At 38.6% G+C, this 27,516-nt stretch overlaps 1 protein-coding gene across 2 annotated transcripts in view; it reads left to right on the top strand.

Annotated features, from left to right (window-relative positions):
- Positions 1 to 11,005: 11,005 nt before the first annotated feature.
- Positions 11,006 to 27,516, top strand: part of pax2b (paired box 2b) — a 33,212-nt gene continuing 16,701 nt past the window's right edge. For both annotated transcript variants that reach the window (XM_056247268.1, XM_056247269.1), the window contains exons 1-5: positions 11,006 to 11,434; positions 12,814 to 12,979; positions 13,886 to 14,083; positions 17,297 to 17,376; positions 18,864 to 18,983. In XM_056247268.1, coding sequence (XP_056103243.1) covers positions 11,392 to 11,434; positions 12,814 to 12,979; positions 13,886 to 14,083; positions 17,297 to 17,376; positions 18,864 to 18,983 — 607 coding nt within the window. In that variant the 5' untranslated portion in view covers positions 11,006 to 11,391. The remainder of the gene's footprint in view (positions 11,435 to 12,813; positions 12,980 to 13,885; positions 14,084 to 17,296; positions 17,377 to 18,863; positions 18,984 to 27,516) is intronic.

The following is a 27,516-nucleotide window of genomic DNA, read 5'->3' as shown; positions in this document are numbered from 1 at the left end:
CCGCGAAATCCAACGGATGTGACGTGCATGCGCGCTCCCGAGCCTCTCTCCTTATATACAGTCTATTGTAGACGGTCAGGGAGTTACGTCCGGTTAAAGGCGCACGTTTTTCGGCTTATATCTCAGTCAATCTTTGATCAATATTCCCAAGACTCTGATCGTTCGTAGTGCTGGACGGGGCCTTTCGAACGAGCCCACCCCCGAGGTCCAACTCGCCCGGCTCCCCGAGTTATAGCCGTTCGAAATCGGGGGTCCCAGCGAACGGCGATCCGGTAGGGGGCATCCCCGAGGCCCGCCACTCTAGCGTTCGGGCAAGGGTTCCCCTGGGACCTCCTCCCCCGAATTTGAGCTCTCTGGGTCTTTGCGTTCCAGAGATACGAGTGATTTTCTTCTGAGATCGTGACGTCACCGGCGTCCGCAATTTTGCAGCGCGCCCGATGGTTTTCTGCTAATATCTCCGCGAAAACACCACCAAAAACTATGGAACTTATATGGTTCTTTTCAGCTCGACTAGATGGTCCCAACGAGCTCGGTGCTCGCCGAATCCGTCTAGTATTCGCCGAGATATTTGCGTAATAGACGGTATTATCTATGAGTTCGAGCACGAGCGCTCTTGTAAAATTTGGTTGCAATCTGAAACATCACCACTAGAGGCAGCTAAAAGTTACGTAGAGCACCTTTAAATGCCATAATCTAAATAAAGTGTAATTCTTCTGCTTGTATCAGTGTGGAGTGAAAGCACAGGTCACAGAAAACAGAGTCCCGAATCATTCATCAGAGCAAATGTGGAGATCATAATGAGCCGGAGTCATTTCCTACAGCTCCCATTACTGAACTGCACTCCTCCGAGTCAGAAAACATGTCGTGCTTTACCCTGCTCTTTTCCCGACATTCCTGAACTCACTTCAGTTCCTTACCATTACTATCCCGCACACTTACAGTTAGTGTACAGTTAGTGTTGCATCATTTGCACTACAGGCATGAACGCAGCATTAATGTGTGCTGTTACTTTACTAAGGAATCAGACTTTCCATTTCCAGGAGATTATCTAGGGATGACAATATCATTCAGATTGGATAGAACATTTTTATTGTACAATTAGTAATTTTTTTTAATTGTGGACCTGCACACCAAGTGATGTTAATGCAAGTCACCAGATGCATCCATCTCTCTCTCTCTCTCTTTCTGCCCTCCCTCATTTTTATGGATGGATAGAACAGGAGTGTGTGTCAGGGATAATGGTTTGCGAAGAGTGAAATAGCAGAGAAAAGGCTAATCAGCGTGTGACCTCAGCTGACGGGTCGTTCATCTTCCCATCCGTCTGAATTATTTCCTCAGAAACTCTCACAAAGGGAAGCAGGACAATTTGTTTGCCTCGCAGTTGCAGTTTTTCTATAATCTGTTTCCTTTCCATTCAATCAAACTCTATCTTTTTTTTTTTCTTTTTTTTTTTTAAAGATGCGGTTCTTACAAACCAGGAGGGCTGATGACACATGAAATAATGTGAAGTATAACAGCCAATACACACTCAATGACCCGAGCTCAGTCTGATATAATCATCCCAGAACACTCAAAAGAACAGGACAATATTTGGGGATTCCAGGTGTGATGTCACTGACGCAAACTGTCATTGGTTCCTGTGTAACTAAATATGGATGCACTAATTTGAATATGTGGAATGCAGAATGATTTAAATTTCAGATGTCATCAGGGAACGCTCCCACAACTTCACTAACATTTGGTAGAGGTTATGCAAATGTTAAGATTAAACGTTCTTTAACATTTCTGGAACATTGTTAATATTGTAAATGCGTTCTCAGGATGTTGAGAGAAAACATTCTTAGAACGTCTTTATGATGTTTTTACATGAACGTTCTTATAATGTTGAGAGAAAACATTCTGAGAACGGCATTTTTGGAACATCCTCATGTTATATGAGTTATGTTCTAATAATGTTGACAGAAAATGTCATTCGAACAACATTTTCAGAACTTCCTTATGATGTTATTGATGTATGCTGAATGTCAAAAGTCTTGAAATAGTCATATACATTTTTTTTTCAAAGAATGTTATATTGTGAGTAAAAATAAGGTTATGTGAATGTTTTACTGATCTTTTAAATAACTTTCTAATCACGACAAGAAAACTGGACATTTTAGAAACAATGCAAATTTGTTTTTAGAACATAAATGTCTTAGTTGGGATAGTGCTTTTATGCCTTTTTATGGTCACCATAAGCTGTCAAAGTATGAAAAAGAATATTGCAAAGATTCCTTCCTTACAGTATGCATTGAACATTGAGTCAGGCTGTGATATTTTGATATTTTAGAGTTGATATTAGCCGATGAAATCCGCAAACACACGTGCGCGCTCAGAGAAACACGGAGCATTTGTCAGGACACGGGGATAATGGGGTGGTGTGGGGGGGCTTATTCACACTATTCACGGATAATTTGTAAAGCGCTCTGTGGAAGCTGGGCCGCAGACACCAGAACAGCTGGGGGTTCTGGGAGATAGATACACGTGAGCTGCAAGCGGTCCATTTCAATCTGAATGAAGACAAAAGAAGCACAGACGCAGAGAGTGTGTGTCCCGTAAAAGCCATTAGGTGACGGCGACCCAGAGCTCTCGGCTGTAAACACACACACACACATTCACAAGGTTAAATAGGAGTTCATAACCCTGGGCTAATTAGCATTTTTATGTAATTTCAAGTAAATGCTCTTTTAGTCAACAGCTCCATAATTAATTTACCCTTCAGCCCTGACACGAGTAAACTGACACAGAGCCACAGAGTAAACACGTTTAGGTTAAAAACCCTAATTACTCACGACACGTAAAGGTTTGCTTCAACTTAGGAATTTATATAAAACATGTCAAATGAGTGAGTAATGCAGAGATAAAATAAATATTGTTCAACTGTGAAGCTCCAATTGTATCTAACAGGGGCAGGAAGTATAAAAACAATAGAAGTAAATGGAAAGTGTCTGTCATGATAACAAAAAATGGGGTGTGTGAACGTGATTTCCTTGTTGATCCTCCTGGAACAACATTTCAATCAGCCAATCAGATTTGAGGGATAGCTTTACAGTTAATGTCAAGTTTAGGTTTACAACAAGGGTTATGGGCTTCTACACCATTGTTATTCAGCTATCATTTTTAGGTATAAGTTATGGGTATAGGGTTAGGTTTGCAAAATATGTTAATCCATGAACATGTCTTACTTGGCAAAATCAAAATAAACGCACACACACACACACACACACACACACACACACACACACACACACACACACACACACACACACACACACACACACACACACACACACACACACACACACACACACACACACACACACACACACACACACACACACACACACACAGCGAGGCATCATCTCTGGAGGTCCCTGTTGGACAGTGATGTATTTAAGGCTCTGTGGGGTCAGATGGACTATGTCCAGCACATCACCTGCAATCAATAGTGTTGGTAAAACAGCTCAGCCTGACACACACACACACACACACACACTGGGTTTCCATGTTTAATGGGGACATTCCATCGACATAATGATTTCTAAACTGCATATTCTGTCCCTACACAAACCTTAAACCTAAACCTACCCATCACACACAACTTTCTGCATTTTGACATTTTCAAAAAAACATTACTTAGTATGATTTATAAGCTGTTTTCCTCATGGAGATCAAAAATGTCCCCTCAAGGATTTTGGATTTATGGGGACATTTTGTGCCCATAATGTAGGGTTTACCAGGCCACACACACACACACAGAGAGAGAGAGAGACATACACGCACATAACTTGCACTTGCGTTGATATTTTCTTAATTAATGCAATTTCTTCTGCTTACCAATGCTGCATTTATTTGATTAAAATACAGTAAAAACTGCTGCTTAAGAAACATTTCTGATTAATATCAATGTTGAGAACAGTTGTGCTGCTTCATATTTTGTGTAAACTGCGATACTTTTTCACCCAGGATTCTTTCAGAGCTTTTATTTTAAATATAAAATGCCTAGAAAAAAAAGTGCCTTCACCATCACTTTTGATTAATTGAATGCATCCTTGCTTAAAATAGTTCATTCTTTCAACTTTTGAACAGTAGTCTATGCCAGTTCGGCTTCACCTGCCGTTTTTCTATTGGATGATAATATCGGTGGGTGGAGCTTAATGACATCCATTTTTCTCTTTCTTCAGGTTGGCAGGGTTGATGCCACCAGTGTGCCATTCCTGCCCTGTTTACCTGTTAATAACTCTCTCAGTCCCGCGTGCCCGCCGGTGCCCGCCTGCAGTAGACGAGCACACACACCCTCACCCAGAGCAATGCCTGCTGGGAGCCTGGCAGATGTTTACCTGGCACAGGTGAGACCCTGAGATGAGACGAGAACAGCAAACAAGTGTTAAAGCATGTGTACACACACACACACACACACACACAGAATACAGCTGTGCTGAGATGCCTGTCAGACTGCGCACTGAGCCGTTTACAGCGCTGAACAGATTCACCACAAATACACAATAGCTCAACTTCTTCAGAAAAGAGACGTTTGTATGCGAAAGAAAGCAGTGTGTGTGAGCCCGCTGAGGCCTGAGACTCGCCGTAATGGACTGTTTATGTGTCGATTTGTTTGTTTGTTTGTTTGTGTGAGTTGGGAGTGAGGGAGGAATGATAAACGAGACCTGCTTTCCTCCGACGGCCTGCGTGTCACAGGATGGATGAGAGCGAAGAGCCCGATGCGTTTAATTACTCGTGATGGACTGAGAGCCGCCCGCTCTGGGGTTCACAGGTTACTTTCACAGTTTATGGAATGTTGCAGTATTTATTATAAATGAATAATCCATGCACATCTTTTTTTATTATTATTCATGTGGCCTCGTAATCTTAGAATAACTTCCCCTCCCTCTTGCAGCATCTCTTCTTTTCTCTGATGACGGGGGCGGAGCAACCTGTCACTCACATGAGATCCACCAATAGCAAACCACGACCATCCAAGCAAGCCCCGCCCACATTTGTTCTCGGATATACGTCACAATAGGGAATAAAAGACTATCACAACTTCCATTTCATGATGACTTTTTAAGTATGTAAGTATTGTAAAATGAACTTAATGCAGATTCCATTTAAACACTGAAGTGTGGCTCTGTTCCAAACCCTAGTGTGCTGTCTATGTAGGCAGGGTTTACTACACGTCATGCATATTCGGAGAAGTTCTGATAACTCTCTATTTCAAAAGGTTGAAACCTTTAAGCCAAATTCTTATGTTGTAATACATGACAAGCTATTTTAAGTGAATCTTTTAAGTGAAAATGTTTACTTAAAATGAATGAAATATTTGAAAATATACACAAAATAGTCAAATTATCATATTTGAATGATTTCTGAAGGATCATATGACACTGAAGACTGGAGTAATGATGCTGAACATTCAGCTTTGGAATAAATTACATTTTAAAATATATTTAAATAGAAAACAGTTATTTTAAATTGCAATAATATTTCACTATATTACTGTTTTTACTGTATATTTGATCAAATAAATGCAGCCTTGGTGATGAGCAGCTAAGGCAAAATAAAAATGAGGCAAGTGTATAAAATGCTATAAAACGATGGATTTCAAATCTGCGCATATTGTTAAGATCACATCCATTAGGAGAGGGTCTTTTTCTCAAGAGAAAAATCTTATAAGTTTAAAACTTCAGCAAAAGTCAATATTACCACCAAAGATAATGTTTTGACATGGAGGACAATTTGAAATATTTATGAGATTTTTATTTCTTGTTATATCTCATAATAAACATAGTTTGTCTTACCTATGAAGAGCATATTAAATATGAGACGTTCATTTGCACTGAAACACACATGCATGTATTACCCTGAGAAAGCCTGATCTCTCCGTCTGGGGTGGACGACACTCTTCTACACTCTTCCCTTTCAAACGATTCACTACAAATGATTCACACAACAGTGGAATGTTTGTGTCCGGATAAATGATGAGCGCATTAGCATAACTACAGGCTCTAGAAGAGAGTGTGTGTGATCCACGGGGCCACGGGGCCGCAGGGATGAGAGATTGTGCCCAAGGGCCGACTTGGACAGACGGGCTGGTTCCCATATTGCACCGGGGTGCAAAAAAGCTGTTTTTTGTCGCTTCAGAGCAGCGCAGCTGTGTGACACACACACACACACACACACACTATGGACCTGCTTTAGGGCATGCACTGGGAAAACTGGTCTGTCACCATCTTCAAACTTGAGACCATTAGCTAGAGACTAGTGTCTAATAAAACGCAGAGCCGTTTAATCTAATGTCTGATTTGAGATATGCAAAGAATAGATCTGCTCATTTTACAAGAACACTTTTTTTTACTTCTGATGAGAGACAAATTTGACCAGTAAAGCGTGAACGGTTTAAGGACTTATAATTTTCCATTTTCCCTTGACAGCAGCAATGAAAAACCCAGGCATAACCCCAACACTATTTATATTTAAACACTTCAGGGCACATTTAGGAATTCTTTCTAAATCTGCATATTGTATGAACCACTGACTCTAATGTGCTGGATGTTCCCTCCCGCGTGTGTTTCATATCAGATTAACCTGATTATTAGCCTGTGGGACACTTGGGATGAGATTTAAAAAAACGAGCTGTAAGTTACACTACATAGTTGTTTGTTTTCTTCTTATTGATATGATTATTATCATTTATTATTATTATTATTTAAAAGTTATTTTAAGTTTTTCTACATGCCCAACATGTCACAAAATGAGAAAATAAGCACATACATATTATATTATATTCATAGACACATTTTACCAGGTTTTATTAGGCTACTATGATTTGGAGTATTAAAGACATAAAAGAGAGCGAGAAGGAGGGACGGAGAGACAGAATCGTCATCCTGCTGTTGTTTCATCTGTGAAGAATTTCTCATTTCGTTTTCTAATTTATATTTTCAGCGTGTTGCGTTTTACGACTGGGCTCTAAAAGGCATATTTCTGCAAAATCAGGTTTATGATCTAAAACGTGGGCTGAACAGTAGTAAAGTTAAATATTGAACCTTCATTTCGCAGTGTAATTTTTGTATGCTTTTCATGGAGGCAGTAACTTTCAATAGCCTGTGAATGTTAGTCGACGCACGCGGACCACACACACACTCCTCACGACAAAACACTCACCGCTGCATGTTAAATATATGGAGGAATAAAATACGTTCATTATAAAGTGTTGTAACAAGTTCAACTTTTTATTGATCAGGAGCAGGCTTAATAATAATAGGCTAATTATTATCATCATCATTATTGTTTACAATTTCACATACTTTCATACATTTCCTTATTCCTTTACAAAGTTGTAAGATTGCAAACTCCGCTGAATATTAGAACAAAATAATTTTTCATAATATAGGAAATGAATTAATGAATGAAGTTTGCCATAAATCACATTATTCGTCACATTAATATGTTTTGGTAGTGTATATATATATATATATATATATATATATATATATATATATATATATGTGTGTGTGTGTGTGTGTGTCTGTGTGTGTGTGTGTGGCATAGCATTTAGGTCGCGTACGCATGATGCGTGTGTGTGTGTGCGTGCGCGCGTGCTTTACTAATATGCCTTTTTTAATAGACAACATATATCTAACAGCTAACCGATTCACCTTTTAATTTTGGGCTTAAATGGCAAGATCAATGGAAAACTGTTGTAATGATCTAATTAATTATGTCGAAATTAAAAGCGCGCGCAGAATCAATCTCTCGCGTGAAGCCTCCATCTGTCCCCTCACAACACGAGCTCAAGGGCCAAGTCCCTTCATTCTACACTTTCCTCTTTGAGCTTATGGGTTTTATTATGGGCTATGTTTTTGTGCCAAGCGTTTTATTGTATGGCAAGTGGGGGTTTCATTTGTTAAAAAAATTGTAATATCACTTCAAAGTTTAAAAAGGTCTTTGTTTAGCCAAAACCCCAGAAACGTTGTTAATTTATTGTGGAATATCTGTCACTAAGATATTTCATAAAATAAACACATTAATACAATTTATAAATAAATTAACGAATTGTTATCATAAATTACAAAGGGAATAAAACTCGAAAAGATCTTAAATCTATTTATATCTAAGAATTTATCTTTTATTAATATATATTTTTTTGATATACAGTTATATTGTATATTATGACTTTTGGCATAGCGTTTATATAAACAGATATGCGTATGGCGAGTCATATGATATTAAGCTAACGTTGTAAACTTAAAAGGACATAGTAACGAATAGTAACTCTTCGCCACCAAAACATAAGATGGCATGCATAACTATAATGATAGAGCTTAACAGAGTTTCAAAGAGGCTAAGTGTGTGTGTTTTGGAGTCAGATCTCCTCTGATGCTCCGTAATGAAGTGCTCGCGCTCGGATCGATCAGTGACGTTACCATGAGAACGGGAGGCTGAGAGAAGGAGGAAACATCTTCACCTCTGAAGAAATGAGCTTCATCAATGCTCACACTCACAGAACGACACGGGAGAACAGAGGAGATCCGGAACACAGAGATTCATCTTCGGGATGCGTGCGCGCTGTGTGTGTGTGTGTGTGTGTGTGTGTGTGTGCGCGCGGTTCGGTTCTGTCTGTGTTTGGAGGAGCTCGCAGGAGAGAAGATGGATTACTCACTGTCAGCTCGCAGGCCCTAATGAAATCAAGACCCAATATGTTTGATTTTTTAAAAAACATTTGACTTCGCATCGCGTGTAAACTTTCAAGGTGGGATTATCAGAGCTTTCGGATAGGCTTTAGGCCTAGGCTACATGAAGTTGCATTTATAGAGTGATATTAAACTGGTACATATTTAGGCTAACTTGCTTTATATATTTATTTTTAATATGTGTTTATTTGTAATAGATCTATTAGTCTGTTTGAATGCTTTTAACAAGAACATACATTTGTTTGGCTTCTAAAACCCTGACGGACTCAAATACATAACGCCTGCTATGATTTACAATGTCTGCTCAAATTCGGTGTGAAATTTCTCCAAGGGTGACAAAAACACTAACACTTAATTTTAGAAGTCTACAAAAAAGCAAAAGCGCAGAGAGCAGAAGGGCAGGGGAAGGCGGAGGGGTCTCGGAGAAAAACCCTAGCTTTGGGGAAGCTGTGCAGCGGAGGGTGAAATTAGAGCCCGCAGTGCTACATATTGTACCAGAAGCTCCTCCAAAAACACCAGGAGAAAGAAAAATCATCCTCTAACCTAACTAGAGGCAGATAGCCGAGCTGAGCCCCTCCGAGACCCGTCCAAAACACACACACGACCGACGCTTGCGACACTCTTTATAGTGGCATGGTAGTATTTCAGTCTTTGTTTATAAAACACTATATATATCAATAAGTAAACATACAATATATATATATATATATTTTTTTTTTATAACTGTCATATTGTTAAATATTGTATGAGGTAATTTTGTGTGCATTAATATTTCAAATAAAATTATATTTTCAGTTTAACCCTTCCTAATTTTGAAATTACATTTTTATTTAAATAATGTATCACACACACACACACACACACACACAAATTCAATTTTTATTTATTTATTATTTATTTATTTAAGAATGACACCCATAAAAAAAAATAAAAAAAACCATCTGCAATTTTGGTTTTATTGCAGATCACAAATAAAGCGATTCTCTCCTGTTATTAATTAAAGGAACAACATCGGGACAACACTAAACCTACATATATCTTTTTTTTTCTTAACGTAAAATATAGGCTACCTACAAATAAGGTAACTTATTTAAAAAAGTGAGAGTTTGTATTCACTGACTGACTAAAGCAAGCAGCTGAAAGATCACGCGTCGCATCTGCAGAAGTTTAGTTTTCATGTTTTCTGTCCATTTGTTTCCAGGTGTATCTCGAAGACGTCATTTCTTTTTCTGTGACCAAAAATATATTACTATATTAATATAATCAAATCTGCATACATTTGCATTTTCTAAAGGACATGTAATTGCAGAACAATAATTATATAATAATATTTAAATGAAAATAGATTGCACCTAAAACTAAAAAAACAAAGTCTGTTACTGATTTAGAAGAAACTAGTTAGACGGATGAACATCAATACAGAGGAATCTTGCAATCAAGAAAAGAATAGCTACAGAAGAAGAGAATAATGTCTGTGTGTGTGTGTGTGTGTGTGTGCATATATATGCAAAGTACAGTTTTTAAATGATACACAAACACATATTATGCAAACACAAACTTTTATGTTAGACGCGATTAATCGCGATTAATAATATAATATAGTTTTGCTGTGTCAGGAGAGACGATATAGCGCCACCTAGAGTTCCCGATCCAGAGCCGCTCACCGCAGAGACGAACACAGCAAACCAAAACAAGATGGTGTTTAAATCAAACCATAATCACACATCGACCTCTCCATAATGACATTAGAGCTGGGCTTCTCCAGCATAGCTCAGGCCTATAGTATTATATCCCGCAGGCCACATCTGCGAGTGTTACGGCTGAAGGGGACAATGTTCATTCAAATGCGCACGTTTTACGCATGCGATTACCTGTGTGTTGTCACTATACCAACCTCGTTATTTGAATTGATATAATTTATCGATAACATTCGCAATTCCGAATTCTTGTCTCAAACTATTATCACAAAAAAATCAAATGATTTGCTCTCATCCTCGCTCAATTTCCACTAAACTCTCCTTCACTCGGAGGCAGAGTTCCTCCCTCCCCTTTCGGAGTGACAGGCGGATGGAGCTTCATCTGAGCGAATCACAAAGTGCTGGAATCTACTGCCTTTGTCTGATACACTCACCCATAGTGGCGAAAGGGGGTCCGCGTAAAGGAGGGGGCTGGAGCTTTTACAAACCAACACAAGCGACCCAAGTCCTTCAGTCCCGGGCCGTGTGCGCATGCAAACGCGTCGTGTTGTTACTGAGGGAAAGGGAAAAGGAAAGGGAAAGGTGGGCACAGGAAACCCGCAGTCTCCGATGCTTCTGCTGTCTGTCATCCATGCGCAGAACGGCACCTGCTACCCGAGACCACCGGGATATAAGACACACTAACACGCGGATGGATGGGACGAACGCTGGGAAATGAGTTCTGGGGAAAGCATGCATGCTGAAAACATTTAAACAGTTCCTGCTTTGACAGCACTTTGTTCTGAGCTAGAACACACGGTCATGCCTGACACCTGACAAATCCTGCGTCCATTTGCAACTTTCCGAAGTTCCCCTCTCCTCGGCTGGATTCACGTTACATCCTCGTTTCTTTCAGTTGTTCTCTGTGTAAGAAAGACGAGACGGCGACTTCAGTTGATTATCGCTCTTTTCTCGGTTATCCGATGGATATTCACTGTAAGGCAGACCCGTTCTCCGCCATGCACCGTGAGTTACACTGGAGTTTATCTGGAGAATATGCTTCTCACATTTCAGACAATTAACATCGTCACTGGAATAAGAAATTATTAGACTACTGGATTTTAAACAGGGATCAAAATTGCACTCTTCTTATATTGCATTTCAGGAGAAATAAGATTGGCGTAATAGTTAAAATAGTAGCTATACAACAGAAACAATAAAGGACTTCGGTTACTAATCAAAATTAAAAGTAAAATATGCGATGTGCGTATTGTTATGTATATGATTATTATTTACAAAAACAAATGAACGCAACAAAAAAAAGGCCAATTATAGAAGAAATGATTATGCTCCTGGGTTAAAGGAGGATACAAAATTGCACTCTTCTTATATTGCATTTCAGGAAAAATAAGATCATCATAAATATAATGGTATAAAACAGAAACAAAGAACTCGGTTAATAATCAAAATATGCGTGCATTTGTGTGATGAGAAAATTAAAATATAACTATGGTTATTATATACAAAAAAATGAATGCAAGAAATAAAAAAGCAAAAATATTGCGAGGATATTCGGATAATTCCATTCGCTTTACAGTAGAAAATATTATTGATTATTTAAAAAAAAACTATTATAAAATGTACATGCTTATAGCTATATGCACTTCTAATTTCATTAAAATGTAATGTTTTTTTAAAGCAACTAATAGAGATTAACAATATGTAATTTGATCAAACAAAACTGTTTAATAATTTACATCTAGGGAATGAAAACAATAAATGCTTGTGTAATTTAATCGCTCACCTATACGAGTAACAAACCCTAGTATTGTTTCAACAAGAACATGCGACCAGAATAGCAGATTAATGTAGCCTATCACCATAAAAAAAGAAAATAAACATTAATTTTTCGACCCTATTTGAGAAACGCTTAAAAACGTTTCTGAGAGTCATTATATTCACGCCATTGTGTTACATAGGCTGTATAGTGAATTTAGGGACAGTAAAATTACAGTTTAGTACTCTTTTTGTATGTGCTAAACTAAACTTATGCATAAAACATGTTAATGTTTGAAATAATAGTACAAAATAATACAAAATTCTACATGATAGGATAAGTTTTGTGCATGTTTTCGCTGTGGAAATAATGCGGATTGTTTAGTGTAGATCATTGCATATAGGCTATTCGTTTGCGTCTGTAACTTAATGTGAGCAGAGACGGGAATTCATTCTCACAAACGCGTTCGCTTGCAGTTAACCTTCACGCTGGTTTATAGCTCGCGCGTGTCCGCACCGAACGCGTCGCGTGTTAATTGGATGAATGTGACGGACTTGTGACGCGCGTCACCGACGGCCTGTATGTAATGTTATGTTCCGGGTGCTTGTTGCTGTTGTCTCCGGTATAGGGCACGGGGGAGTGAACCAGCTGGGCGGGGTGTTCGTCAACGGAAGGCCTTTACCTGACGTCGTGCGCCAGAGAATCGTGGAGCTCGCGCATCAAGGGGTCAGACCCTGTGACATCTCGAGACAGCTGAGGGTCAGTCACGGCTGCGTCAGCAAGATCCTGGGCAGGTGAGACCCTGTACACACTATCAGGACCACGAGACATTTACTCAGAAATCAGCCATTTCACAACAACGCATCAGTTGAGGTCGTGTATTTTTTGTGACCAGTCACAAGTTAGTATTCAAGCCGTCACTAATTTACAATTAAATTGCTTCACATAGTCTCTCAATTGAAATGAGCTCATAAAACACTGGATGCATAGTAATTATATAGAATTAGCAAAAATGCTGCAATAGTTTTAGATTGAGAACATGAAACACATGATTGTCAACAAAGTAAGGATATTTGCATTTTTTTAACAGCACAGAATTGAGAATCATGAAAGTGTGCATATTCCCTAATTATTATACCCCAATTTGGTATAAACAAAAACTAAAGCGCCTCGTGAGCTTTGAAAACTCATCATTATGAGATCTGTTATTATTATTTTGTCCACAAAAAAAAAAAACGTTCTCATAAATCTTTCAGGCCTATATGTGCACCTGCTGAAAAAGTTATTTGACCATTGATTTGAATGCTTTAAAATGATCAAATTAATTTTTCAAATGTATTTGTTAGTTCAGGCTATTTCTAGGTCAAACGCTAATGAGTTTGTTCAACCATCGCTTGTCTATTTTATTAAATAATGGATTTAATAATAAATTGAAATGTCAGGCAAAAATAGGTAAAATTCGTTTCAATGTATTTTTTTTATCTGAGATTAATAAGTGAGTAACTAAAACAGATGGGCTGCTTAATGTCCTGCTGCGCAAATTTTTAAATTAGTATTCTAATCATATGATAATTTCCTACTAGTGCCGTGTTAAGTAGCTTAGATAAAACATTTTCATGGCTTTGTTAGCACGCATCTGTTGTTTTTTGTCATTAGGTTTGGTCAGGTTATGAAAGTCAGATTTACAGTTGTTCCTGCAGATATTACGAGACTGGCAGCATCAAGCCCGGAGTCATCGGAGGATCCAAACCCAAAGTCGCCACGCCGAAGGTGGTGGATAAAATAGCGGACTATAAAAGACAGAATCCCACCATGTTCGCCTGGGAGATCCGGGACAGGCTGTTGGCGGACGGGATCTGTGATAACGACACCGTTCCCAGCGTCTCCTCCATAAACAGGTCAGAAGATCCGACAATAACACTGGCTCAATGACTTCAGATGGCCAGTCATGTTGCGTCTCTTAGACATGTTTAACAAAAACAAAAGATGTATGTGATATTCTTTTGTTGTGTGAATCTGAAGTAAAATTATTTCACAATAGGCTTGTGTTGTGTCCCGATAATGATCCTACCGAAAGTGCACGAGCGGTTGCTATGGTTACCAGGTGAACGCGACATCGCGAGCGCTTGTTTGGCGCACCTTGACTAACTCGTAATCATGGTTTTAAACCTTTAAATTAAAAAAATATAAATGACCGCAGACATTTGAAACGTTCTATGAAAAACGAATTTAACATTTAACACCCCTCAACGTATTGATGTAAAAAAAAAAGGAAAGAAAAAGAAAAACATAGCCTACATAACAGTATAAACTGTAATAGAGCAGCTTTTCCTCTTTTATACCCAGTTTGATCAGCATTCATTAAGGGGGTAAAAAAGTGTTATTTTAATATACAATTATTTCCACAACGTTTATCTAAATTGGCATGCTGCAAAATTCCTGGATGTTTCAACTCATGTTTGGGTCAAATAAGGACTAACACAATAATTTAAAATATTGGTAAAATATTGAAACCAATGGTTGGGTTTGTCCATATTTTACCCAAACAGGGGTTGAAACAACCCAGCATTTTTTTTTTTTTTTTTTGAGTGAAGTCATTTTAAAATAAACATAGTAGTTTTGGGTTAATATTAGGCTGTTTGTTGGCAGTAAAGAGGTTTGTTATGTGTCTTTGCCGGTGGTCTTATGGATGTAATTCAACCCTTTGCTCCAAACTGCCTCAACAATGACAGACTGAAGCTCTCAAATCTCATCTGACCGAGTGAAAACCGATCAATGAACGGTGATCAGACCTGGAAAACGAGACACAGAGCTGCTCGATTCGAGTTCATGCCGTCATTTATCGGTCCTTTCTATTTTCCAAAGAAGAAGACAGTCATTTGGAAGTAACTTTTCATCAGTTTTCATTCACAAAACCCAGTTAAGAGACTAAATATATGGGCTAAAGGATGTGCTCATGCTTACATAATTAATAGTCTAGAAAATCAAATCTTAATGAATACATTTTTAATACTGCTATGAGTGAAAATGTTCAAAATAACTTAGTTTTATTTTTAATTTTGACTGGAATGATGATCGATAACGTCCACCGAGGCTACAATATGGGAAATCTGCCGTTTAAATAATCCATAATCCAATATGATTCTATTTACATCCTTAAATTGGTGTTTTCGGGTGGTATGTTAGACCTGTGTGGAAAATCAAAAGGGTAAAAAGAAGCAGTGAGGCGCTGAACTTTGGTTAAGATTCACTCTTCCATAAAACCAGACTCTGCATTACATTTTAATGAGTCGATGGAAAAGAATAGAGCGCCTCACACAACAGAAGAGAAGGCAGGAAAAAAAATTCATTTCATGCCTCATGGTCACCTAAAAAGGGCCATTTGAATGTCTTTTGACATGAACTTGTGAGATAAATGCAAAATGTGCGTTAATGTAATTACTGAAGCCCTTAAACGTCTCTAAAATCTAATTGAATTCAGTCTGGATATTTTGAAACAGGAAACAGGTCTTTGTTTATGAGGAAAATTAAAATATGAATGCGAGCGAATGCGACTCCTTTGAAAGGAACTTTGATGAAACACATTTTATTCCATCTTTAAGTCTGTTTTTATTTAACAGTATATATGTTGATACACTCATGCATTGATCCCTGAATAAGGCTGAAACTCAGTCCGTTGAGAGAAGATCAAATAATTTGGGAATTTGGATTCAAGTCAGTTCTTCAAAAGCTTGCAACTTGCAAAGAAAATAGTTTGTGGCGTGCAAGAGGAGAATCAGCTTCGGCCGTAACCTTTTGTGCTTTTTTTATTCATTGCTTTCTTCATTAAAGCAAAAAATGTTGCATGAAAGTAAAAAGCAGTGTGTGTGTGTGTGTGTGTGTGTGTGTGCAAACTGAGACCGAGCCTGTTGACAGTGAGAAGATGTTCAGACTCCAAACACTTTTCTTTAACATACATTATTAAGTGTTACAGAGTTCCTGATGTACTAAAGTGTCTCTACAGCCAACAAGTGACAGCCGGACTTATACAAACCTCCTCGCCGGCACTCAATATCATTGATTCACACGTAAAGCATTTTTAATATTTCTTAAGAGGATTTTCAGACACAACCCAGACATTAATTCACTCTTCCAAATGACTTATTCAATAAGAGAAACATAGATTCTGGATAAAGTCTGCAGATTTATTCTCCCCAGGCCATGCAAGGGGGTCAAACAATGGGTTTAAAGAGAGAAATGAAATATAATATCGATATGTTGTCACTGCGTGTTCTTTCCTCTCTATTTCAAAGCCCCGAGGACACGTCCTAAAGCTGATGTTTATTTCAGCAGATATCAATATTAGCAGCACACTCGTTTTAATGGAAACATATATGCTCTTTGAATGGTATCCGCGGTCACAATGTATATTCTAAATATTTTTACAATCAATAATCTTCATGGGGCATGAAATGAAAGCTACGTCACAGGAAAAGCATGGTTTTTGCATGCACACGATGCATTTGTCTGTGTGCTGAAACAGAAGCGGTGCCATCGGTGATGAATAGATCTAAAGTTTACAAATGAGCATGACAGCGGGCCCTTTCCCCAAAGTGCCGTTCAGATTAACAGAATCAAATGCTGGCGTAAGCTTGTACACCGCACTGAGCAACTATTGCTTTCCTGTCACATATAATTTATAGCTTTCCATTTGCATCCCGGCACCCATGTGGCTAATTCCCAACTTTTTATCCTAGAGTCCAGATCAATAGAACCTCATCCACACTAGAACCCAGCCTGAGGCTTTCCTCGGGACCCACACGCACACAGAGAGAGCGCCGTAAGGACGATTATCGAGGTGAATTGTTGTGATTTCATGCTTTGTTTGCGAGATCACTCAAGGCAAAAGAGCTCAGAGAGCTTTCGGCTATATCTCACCTTAAAGCTACAGCGAGTCTGCTTCTTCTCACTCGGGTAAACAGGATCTGAGCGACTGCGGTTATCCGTTCTGTCGGATCCCCCCTGCGCTGAGATATATAAAGTAAATCTGAGATTATCAGAGAGAGAGAGAGACACTCACTGCATTGGCTCTGGAGATTCATGTGAGTAAATGTACTGTATTTACTGTGCAGGATCATTCGGACAAAGGTTCAGCAACCGTTTCACCCCTCGCCAGATGGGACGTCTCTTTCCACCCCAGGACACACTATAGGTAAGATCACATCATTAACTCCAGGGGCCATTTTTGGACCTTTCTGGACAAGGTCATCCCTCCAAATCAAATCAAGGGCCAACCCTTTCTCCTCAGAGAGGGATATTACCTGCAACTGGAGAAAAAAAGAAAAAAATGTCTGATGCCCTCTTATTTTTTTCCAATACTTTTGCCCTCTTACTACTAAGTTTGAAAATACTGACACACGCTAATCTTTTATTCATTATATAAATCATATCTGAATCATATACAGTGGGGTGCAAAAGTCTGAGACCGCAGTGAAATGCAAAAACTACTTTAAACCTGTCTTAAACTTGACTTTCTGACAATAAATAGGTCATTGCTGTTCTTTTGAACTGTCTATTCATCAAATAAAATATAAATAATATTATTAAAAATAATAGGCTATATATTTTATTATAATAAAAATACAAATATGAAGCAACACAACTGTTTTCAACATTGATAATAATCATAAATGTTTCTTGAGCGGCAAATGAGCATATTAGAGTGATAGTAATGATGCTAAATATTCAGCTTTTATCACAGGAATACATTACATATTAACATATATTAAAATAGAAAACAGCTATTTTAAATTGTAACATTATTGCACAATATGACTCTGTATTTTTTATCAAATACATGCAGCCTCTGTGAGAAGAAGATACTTCTTTTAAAAACATTCCAATCTTATTGACCACAAACCTTTGAACAGTATACATTATATAGAATTTTCTATATTGATTTCTAATAGTCTTAGTCTGTTTTGCTATCTAAGCTATTTTCTTTGCATATCTTGTAGATTTAATGCCTAAAAATTAGTTTTACCTAAAAATGCTTATGGTTGCAAACCAATACCTCCTAAACACAATATCAAGACTTGACTTTAGACTAAATGACATTACATAAATAAATATGAAAGAATCTGCACTATTTTAGGTGTCAATGGTAAATGGTCAAATTTCCATTCAAGATGTTAAGATGCTCTAAAGTCACGCTGAGAACATGATCATCAGGTGTTTCTGCTATTAATGCAAAACAGGCTTCATGTTCATTTTTACACTTAAATTGTCATGTTTTTAGTGTCATTTGTAATGAAACATTTGCCACTGTTGCCTTGGCTTTTGGCTTGCTTAGTTGGGGACATTTAATATTCAACACTATTATTGATCTGCCTTACTTCAGGTGGACGTTGACGCAATTTTCTTCTAGAAACAAACTTTGTTGTATTATTTTCATGTTATCACTGTGAAGCTGCTTTGATCCAATCTGTATTGTAAAAAGCGCTATATAAATAAAGGTGACTTGACTTGACTTAAAAGTGCAATCATTTAGAAAACATTTTCACTAGTGGTCTCAAACTTTTGAACGGAAACTGTGTATCTTGGAAAACAGAGCAAATGCAAGTGAGATGCTATCAACCTGTGTCCTGTAAGCAGACTCTGATGTGATGTTCTACACGTCTCTCTCTCTCTCTCCTATAGTCTCCAGTACAGCGTCTCCTCCTGTCTCCAGCTCGTCCATTGACCCTGTGGGCTCCTACTCCATCAACGGCATTCTGGGAATCCCTCGCTCCAATGGAGAAAAGAGGAAAAGAGATGCTGGTGAGTCTGCGGTTTCTCCTTTTTCGGGGGGAGGATATGCTAAATATTTCTGAAGCCATGCAGGGCTGCAAACAGCACAATTACAACTTTAATTAACAACAACAATAATAAAAACAATAATAATAGTAATTGTTAAATGTATACAATCATAAATATTCATATATGTTTTCTTGTTTAATAATTACTACTTTTTTTATTTATTATTATTATTATTGAGAAGAGAAGTGTCTGGTACCTGATGACTCGCACTGTCCATGTGCTTTTGAATTATGCATTCACAGTCAGTTTTGCGTTTATATTTGGCATACGATCTTCCGAGCAGATTTCTCTCGGATGTGTAGATTGGGTTTTGACGTGGTCATGTGACCCTCACAGGAGCCCCTGTTATTAATCTGCACTGCAGTGATTAGGAGAGCTTCAGTAATTACATGTCAAGATGATGTAGCCAACTAACAAACAAGAGCGGCAGTCTTCAGGGGACGTTTAGCTCAACGACCTCTTTCTCTACGACGCTTACTGTAACTATCGCCATGTCTGCAGTTTATTCCGGCCAACAATCACTCAGGCAACCAACAGTTTGTTTTGTTTTATGGTGAAGAATTTATCCAAAAGTATAAATACTTTTTTTATAAAATACACTTTTAAAATACACTACTGTTCAAACAGTTGTCAAACTTTCTATTCACCAAAAAATCCTAAAAACAAAATGTATCACAACTGTTTTCAACATTGAATGAGAAATGTTTCTTGAGCAGCAAATCATCATATAGAATGATTTCTGAAGGATCATGTGACACTGAAGACTGGAGCTTTGATCACAGGAATACATTACATTTTTAAACATATTCACATAGAAACCAGTTATTTTGAATTGTAATAATATTTAACAAAATTACTACAGTATTTTCGATCAAAGAAATGCAGCCTTGGTGAGCAGAAGAGACTTAAAAAAAAAAAATTTAAATCTTACCAATCCCAAAGTTTTGAACAGTAGTGTATATATAAAATGTTTTCTATAATATTTTAGAATATATATAGTTTTCTCCAAAAACACAGATGAACTGCTAAGAATCTTTGTGCCCTTACATACAGAGGTAGTGTACGCCAAACCAATCCGTTTAAAGATTACTATTTTTGTGTGCAAGCGTATGTTTGTGTAGATTTGGAGTGGCGTGTGAGACTCAGATCATCTCTCTGCTTGAGATAAATGCACTTACATGTTTCTCTGTCCGCTGGCCCTGACGTCACACACTCTTCACTCCTGAGGGTTTTTGTGTGCCGTGTTCATTCTCGTGGTTGTCATGACGTCATTTTCCTGTAGCTAAAGAGAGATTATTTATGGCATAAATGACTATGGCAATAGGTGATTACCTAAAAAGCAAAGCAAAGATAGCAGCATGCAGGTCTGTGTGTGTGTGTGTGCCAACCGTGCAACTGGACATGTAACCGATGCGGTGTGTTTGGCAGTCAGTGTCCATGTGATCCGCTGCTCATAGAAGAGTCGTTCTTGTGATTAGAGCGCGTTACACACAGTCATTGTGTTGCATTGGGGTTCATTGGTTTTCTTGCTGTCAGACACTGCAAGGGCGCAGGGGTGACATCAACAGGAATGATGGGAGACTTCAGATCTGTGTGTGTGTGTGTGAGTCTCTTTAAGATGATTGACTGTTTTGGGGGTTGTTCTCAGGCCCAAATGATCCTCTTGATGTGTGGCCATTTTCTTGATTTAAGCGCTGGGGATGAAGAGGTGGAGGAGAGAGAAAGAGGAGAGGTGGAGGGCAGTGTATGTTATGTATAACTTCACAAACGGTCATGTGATGCACACACACACACACACACACACACACACACACATAGCTCATGGACTGTAGACACCTGGAATCCACAATGTACTTTATCTTTGCCAGAGCAACCTGCAGCCACACACACATACACACACACACACACACACACACACACACACACACACACACACACACACACACACACACACACAGTTGCCTGCTAACTATGCTTCTAAAACAATACATTCCCTGTAGCAAAATGTAGTAAATATAGAATCTTAAATCCCATAATACACTGGGGACAAATAATTTTTCAAAGTTGTAAACAAAAGAAACATTATTGGTGTACAAAAAAACAAAACAAATACTACTTCACAATTTCATGTTTAATTTAATGTGTTACTTACTGTTTCTTTGTAGTTATCTGTGAAATTTACTAGCAATTTTTTTCTACACCAAATTTCTTGTGTAAAAATTGTTTCCAAATTGTTTCTACACCATTTTGGTTTCAGTGTACTTAGAAAGATAATGCTGCATTTTTAAAGTCAACATGCATTGCTGTTTCCAAATACACTAAAACAAAATAAGTAATAGTAAAATAAGTAAATCATTTAAGAAACGTCAAGTAACATTGAATTGAACTTGAAACTAGGGAGTAGAAAAACTGAAATAGTATTTACTTGCAAAACAATAATCTTTGTTTTATGTACAACTTTGAAAAAATATTTTTTTACAGTGCATTTTACTTCAGTAATGTGATAACATGCATGAATGTGCATTAAGAAAGTAAAGTCGATCCTGTGGGTGCTTTGAACAGTTTCTTAAAACACCACACAAACACAAACAACTGTTTTCTCAGAAAACCACAGTGAGATTTTAAACGGCGCGCTGTCAGAAGCAACATAATAGATCTTCTAGTGGTATAAGGAGTGTGTTTTTGTGCCCCGGTTGTGGCGGTACGCATGCCAAGAGAGGCCAGCGGTGTATGCAGTTCCTCCAGTGCGGCCTCAGACGCAGGGCCCATTACCAGCCCAGCAGAGAGATAATGTGCTGTGACACGCGTTATGTACACGGCGGAGCTGAGAGAGCACAGGTGTCACACCAGCCATTAATCTGACAGCGCTACTGTATTACTGCAAATTAAAAGTAGCACGATACAGAGAGAGAGAGAGAGAGAGAGAGAGAGAGAGAGAGAGCGCTAGTATCCACACGGACCCTGGCTGTCTGAGCTACGAAGCTGCAAGTGACATTTAAGAGAATTTGCAATTCCGCCGAGAAAAGCTATTACGGCACAAATTAACATCTAACATCCACACATCCCAGAACCCCCTCCACAGCTGTCTCATAAGAGCACACCATTAAAAAGATGAGAGCAGCTTTACGCCGGCCAACCCAAGACACCACTGGTGCTTAAACTGGGCTTGCGTTTTAACATTAACCTGATTGGCTTGTGTTTGTGCTGGGAAATGCGTGTTTAATTTTGAGCTGTAAAATTCCACTTCACAATGATTATTGTCATGAACATGATGGCATGGATTTCATATACTGTAGTCTTGAGGCTAGAGAATTGTACAAATGAGATATTAACAAATAAACATAAGAACTGTAAAACGTAATACATTAACATGATGTCCTTCAAATAGAAGCCTATAATACCACATTGCCACACTTTTATTGTTGTAACAATAACTGTGAAAACTGATATTTTAATGTAAACTACCATGGTAAACTTGGTTATAGACACATGCACTACAATTTTCTGTAGTATTATTATTAATGTTATTTCCAAAATTTGCTCTTTTTAATCCGTATTATCTATTTTAAGTGTATATTAGTTTTATTTTTCGACATACTATAATATGTACAATAATAAAACAACAATACGTATTTTATTTTTATACATACTACACTAAATGTATTTGATGCAACGTGACAAAAGCAGAACATTTCTGTTATTACCAAAAAATCTATCAACTGTGCATTATACCAGGGGACGTACAATTCACATATTATCTATCTAATACCTAAATACTATGCAAGATGAAAATGAACAAGCCCCAGTTACACTCTAAAAAATGCTGGGTTGTTTCAACCCAAATTTGGGTCAAATATGGACAAACCCAAATGTTGGGTTAAAAATGTAATTAAAAAATGTACAGTTGAAAGTGAAAGTTGAAGTTGGGTTAAAATTTTAAATTACATTTTTTACCCAACATTTCGGTTTGTCCACATTTGACCCAAATTTGGGTTAAAACAACCCAGCATTGTTTAGAATGTATAGTACATTGAAAACAGCATGCTAAAGGATCTGGATCATATAACCTTTCCGGTGGTGATTTTCAAAGAGTGCACAGCTACATACATTTAGACAAGTTTGCCAGCAGTAAAGAAGAGGAAAACTTTCTTTTTCAGGTGTAAACTTGAGGCTGAACCTTCATTTCGTTTCGTTTCGTTTATTTCACACGTCATCATTATATCATCATTTACACACAATTTCAGAAGAAACAGTGGACATATATAGGTCGTGTGAAAGGGAACCCCAAAGAAGCTACTAAAAGCTTATTGGGAGGGGGCCCGATAACATGAACGCACAACATAACAAACCAAAAACTCAATATACCATAGACACAAAATAGACAAACAACGACATGAAATAAACACTACAACAAACAGACGATCCCAGCACAAGTATAACAATTACGAAATGTTCAACAATCATATGCTATTAGCAATTTTTCCTTGAGATTTTTCTTGAAAATGGTTTCTGTTGTTGTTGACCTTAGATGGATTGTAATACAAGATGCTTACATGCGAATGCAAACGGTACACAAAAGTGTCTTTATCCCTGCAAACATTCTTTTTACACAGCCAAAATATGGGAAATACATACTTCAAGTCTATAAGTATGCAAATTGGTACCAGCCCTAGTTTGCTTTCATACATTGTAAAAAAAAAAAAAAAAAAAGTTGCTGCCTTAAAGGTGCTATATGGAACTTTTCTTCTAAAATAAACCTTTTTTTTATTGCCTGTGTGTGAAGGGGTTGTAATCACACATTAAAATGATCCACTTGTCGGGTTTTGCTATTACCTCTGAAGGCCAGTATTCCCATTTCTATGTGAAGTCTCCGGGTCGGATTTACCGCGAAATCCAACGGATGTGACGTGCATGCGCGCTCCCGAGCCGCTCTCCTTATATACAGTCTATTGTAGACGGTCAGGGAGTTACGTCGGGTTAAAGGCGCACGTTTTTCGGCTTATATCTCAGTCAATCTTTGATCAATATTCCCAAGACTCTAATCGTTCGTAGTGCTGGACGGGGCCTTTCGAACGAGCCCACCCCCGAGGTCCAACTCGCCCGGCTCCCCGAGTTATAGCCGTTCGAAATCGGGGGTCCCAGCGAACGGCGATCCGGTAGGGGGCATCCCCGAGGCCCGCCACTCTAGCGTTCGGGCAAGGGTTCCCCTGGGACCTCCTCCCCCTAATTTGAGCTCTCTGGGTCTTTGCGTTCCAGAGATACGAGCGATTTTCTTCTGAGATCGTGACGTCACCGGCGTCCGCAATTTTGCAGCGCGCCCGATGGTTTTCTGCTAATATCTCCGCGAAAACACCACCAAAAACTATGGAACTTATATGGTTCTTTTCAGCTCGACTAGATGGTCCCAACGAGCTCGGTGCTCGCCGAATCCATCTAGTATTCGCCGAGATATTTGAGTAATAGACGGTATTGTCTATGAGTTCGAGCACGAGCGCTCTTGTAAAATTTGGTTGCAATCTGAAACATCACCACTAGAGGCCGCTAAAAGTTACGTAGAGCACCTTTAAATTCTTAAGTAACCTACAATGTACAAAGTCATCTCAAATTCAAATTACATTAACCTGACTTAAAAAATGAGTTGAATCTTGCTAAACTTATTTTGATGAGTTAAAGCAATGTTAAAACATATGTTGTCATAACTTATTGATCACATCATTTTAATAATAAACAGTTTTGGTACTGTGTTGGTTCTGCGCTTGAAAAGTCGTGTCAAATTTGTGTCCTAAAGCGAAACGAATGAAAATCTCTCGTGCAGACACAGTATTTCTCTCTCTTTCCCATGGGGTCAGGCCCTGTGGGTGTGAATCCTGCGGTGTTATGGAGTTCTTATCTGCTCTGATAGAGCGGCTCCCTCGTTACCTCAGTCTTAATACTGACTCACGTCAGAAGGAATCCGCTCCGCTCAGGCTCAGATCAATACCACAGCAGCGGGACAGCACACATCGCAACTGTGCAGAAGCGCCTCAAAGCCTCCAGGTGAAAGCATTGCATGAGCACCAATGGGAGAAAACACCGTCTCATTTTGTGACAGAAGCAAGAAACTCAAATGCATTGCACACTTAACTTTGGTAACCTAATAGACCGAAGAAAGTGGAGAGAGTAAAGCAATAGTAAATTGCTTTGTAAAAAACTCACCCATTGCATGTTGTTGCAAATGTGCATGTGTTATATATCGCCATAATAGAGACTGAACTCAAGTATCTTAAAGGGGTGGTTGATTATGATTTCACTTTTCTAACTGTAGTTAGTGTGTAATGTTGCTGTTTGAGCATAAACAACATCTGCAAAGTTACGACGCTCAAAGTTCAAAGCAAAGGGAGATATTTGCTTTTAAAGAAATCGCTTTTTTAAGGACTACAAACGGCTGATAGGGACTACACGAGCTTCCTCCCGAGTTAGTGACATCACAAACCCTAAAATTTACATAAACCCCTCCCCCAGGAATGTGATTTATAGATTATCATGACAGAATATGTCTATCAATGACTAGAAGATAACTACACATCAGCTACATAAATTCATCAACTAACCATTCAGAAATATTGTCACTTCTTCTTGAGTCTCTCCATCTTTATCTGACTCCGGTTTGAACATAAAGGGCTAAACGTTTTTGAAATTTTCAGTGCATGTCTGTGTGAGGTAAAAGGACACAAGCTCTTGAAGCTCCGCCCCCTGTGCCGGGAGCTGCAGCTCATTTGCATTTAAAGGTGCTCTATGTAACTTTTAGCGGCCTCTAGTGGTGATGTTTCAGATTGCAACCAAATTTTACAAGAGCGCTCGTGCTCGAACTCATAGACAATACCGTCTATTACGCAAATATCTCGGCGAATACTAGACGGATTCGGCGAGCACCGAGCTCCTTGGGACCATCTAGTCGAGCTGAAAAGAACCATATAAGTTCTAGGGCTGTCAACTTTAGTCGTTTAGTCGACTAATCGGTCGATGCCGTCTTGGTCGACTGACATTCTTATTGGTCGACCAGTTGCATTTTTTTTCCTTTTTTTTACCAATAGAAAGAAATGTTCAATGATTTACTCCTTGATATTTATTCTTTTACAAGCAGTTATATATTACTGTATTCTAAATATAATTAGCCTATGGTTTATCCCCAACTTTAAATGCTTTAATTTAGGCTATTTTGTAACAGCGCCACAGTTTAGCGCACACACACAGAACACTCGGTTCGCACCTGTGGCCGGCTGCGCTGCTGCTTCGTGCTCAGTAAGGGATATAGGTAGTAGTTTAGCTGTATTCATTCAATTAGAACGCTACTTGTTTCGGTTTTTATGTTTTTATACACTATGTTTTTATCTCGATGCGGCGTGGACGCACTTGGAAAAAAAAGAGCGCGTCGCACCGCGACCGCGTTGCTTCCATCATGAGCCCGCACACCGCGCGCCTACATTTGAAATCGAACTTGAGCGCGCAAAAGACGTGAGCAGTCCCTTTAACGGCTTTATCATGCTGACTCAATAGATTGTGTTTTCTTGATATGTTTTTGTTTTTATTTGTACACTTGACGCATTTGAAAATAGCCTAAATAATGTAACAAAACGAAAATAAACCTATATGCGGTCCTACAATACAGCCTATTATTATTAGGATTGTTTTTTAGGCTCTTTGGGTTTTTGTGTGTGTTTGTTTTAAAACTCCTAGATCGGCTGGACAAAAGTTAACCCATAGCTTTGAAAGACAAGTAAAGAACAATATACAGCCTGTAAACGAGAGCTTTTGTTAGGATGTTTCATTATGTGGCAGATAGCAGTTATATTTTTTGTAGCGTGTGGTGTGGTCAGGTGCGCGATTGTGACTGTCACTATAGACCTAGGACAGAGCTCCTCACTTTGCAGTTAAAAAAAATCACTTAATTTTCAAAGAATTTTATTATTATTATTATAGTTTTATGTATTTTTGATGTTTTTTCGTTGTTGTTTTATAAATGCTCTATGACAATTGTTAAAAAATGTTCAATCAAAACATCGCGTCTTTTTTTTTTTTTTTTTTTTTTGTCGACTAATCGTTGCGCAGGACAGGACTTTGGTCGACTAAGGATTTCTTTGGTTGACTACAGCCCTAATAAGTTCCATAGTTTTTGGTGGTGTTTTCGCGGAGATATTAGCAGAAAACCATCGGGCGCGCTGCAAAATTGCGGACGCCGGTGACGTCACGATCTCAGAAGAAAATCGCTCGTATCTCTGGAACGCAAAGACCCAGAGAGCTCAAATTAGGGGGAGGAGGTCCCAGGGGAACCCTTGCCCGAACGCTAGAGTGGCGGGCCTCGGGGATGCCCCCTACCGGATCGCCGTTCGCTGGGACCCCCGATTTCGAACGGCTATAACTCGGGGAGCCGGGCGAGTTGGACCTCGGGGGTGGGCTCGTTCGAAAGGCCCCGTCCAGCACTACGAACGATTAGAGTCTTGGGAATATTGATCAA

Source organism: Rhinichthys klamathensis, unplaced genomic scaffold, assembly GCF_029890125.1.
Source record: "Rhinichthys klamathensis goyatoka isolate OS25496 unplaced genomic scaffold, OSU_Roscu_1.1 h1tg000045l_1, whole genome shotgun sequence".
NCBI classification, from domain to species: Eukaryota; Metazoa; Chordata; class Actinopteri; order Cypriniformes; family Leuciscidae; genus Rhinichthys; species Rhinichthys klamathensis.
This window is presented reverse-complemented; position numbering and strand designations above follow the sequence as displayed.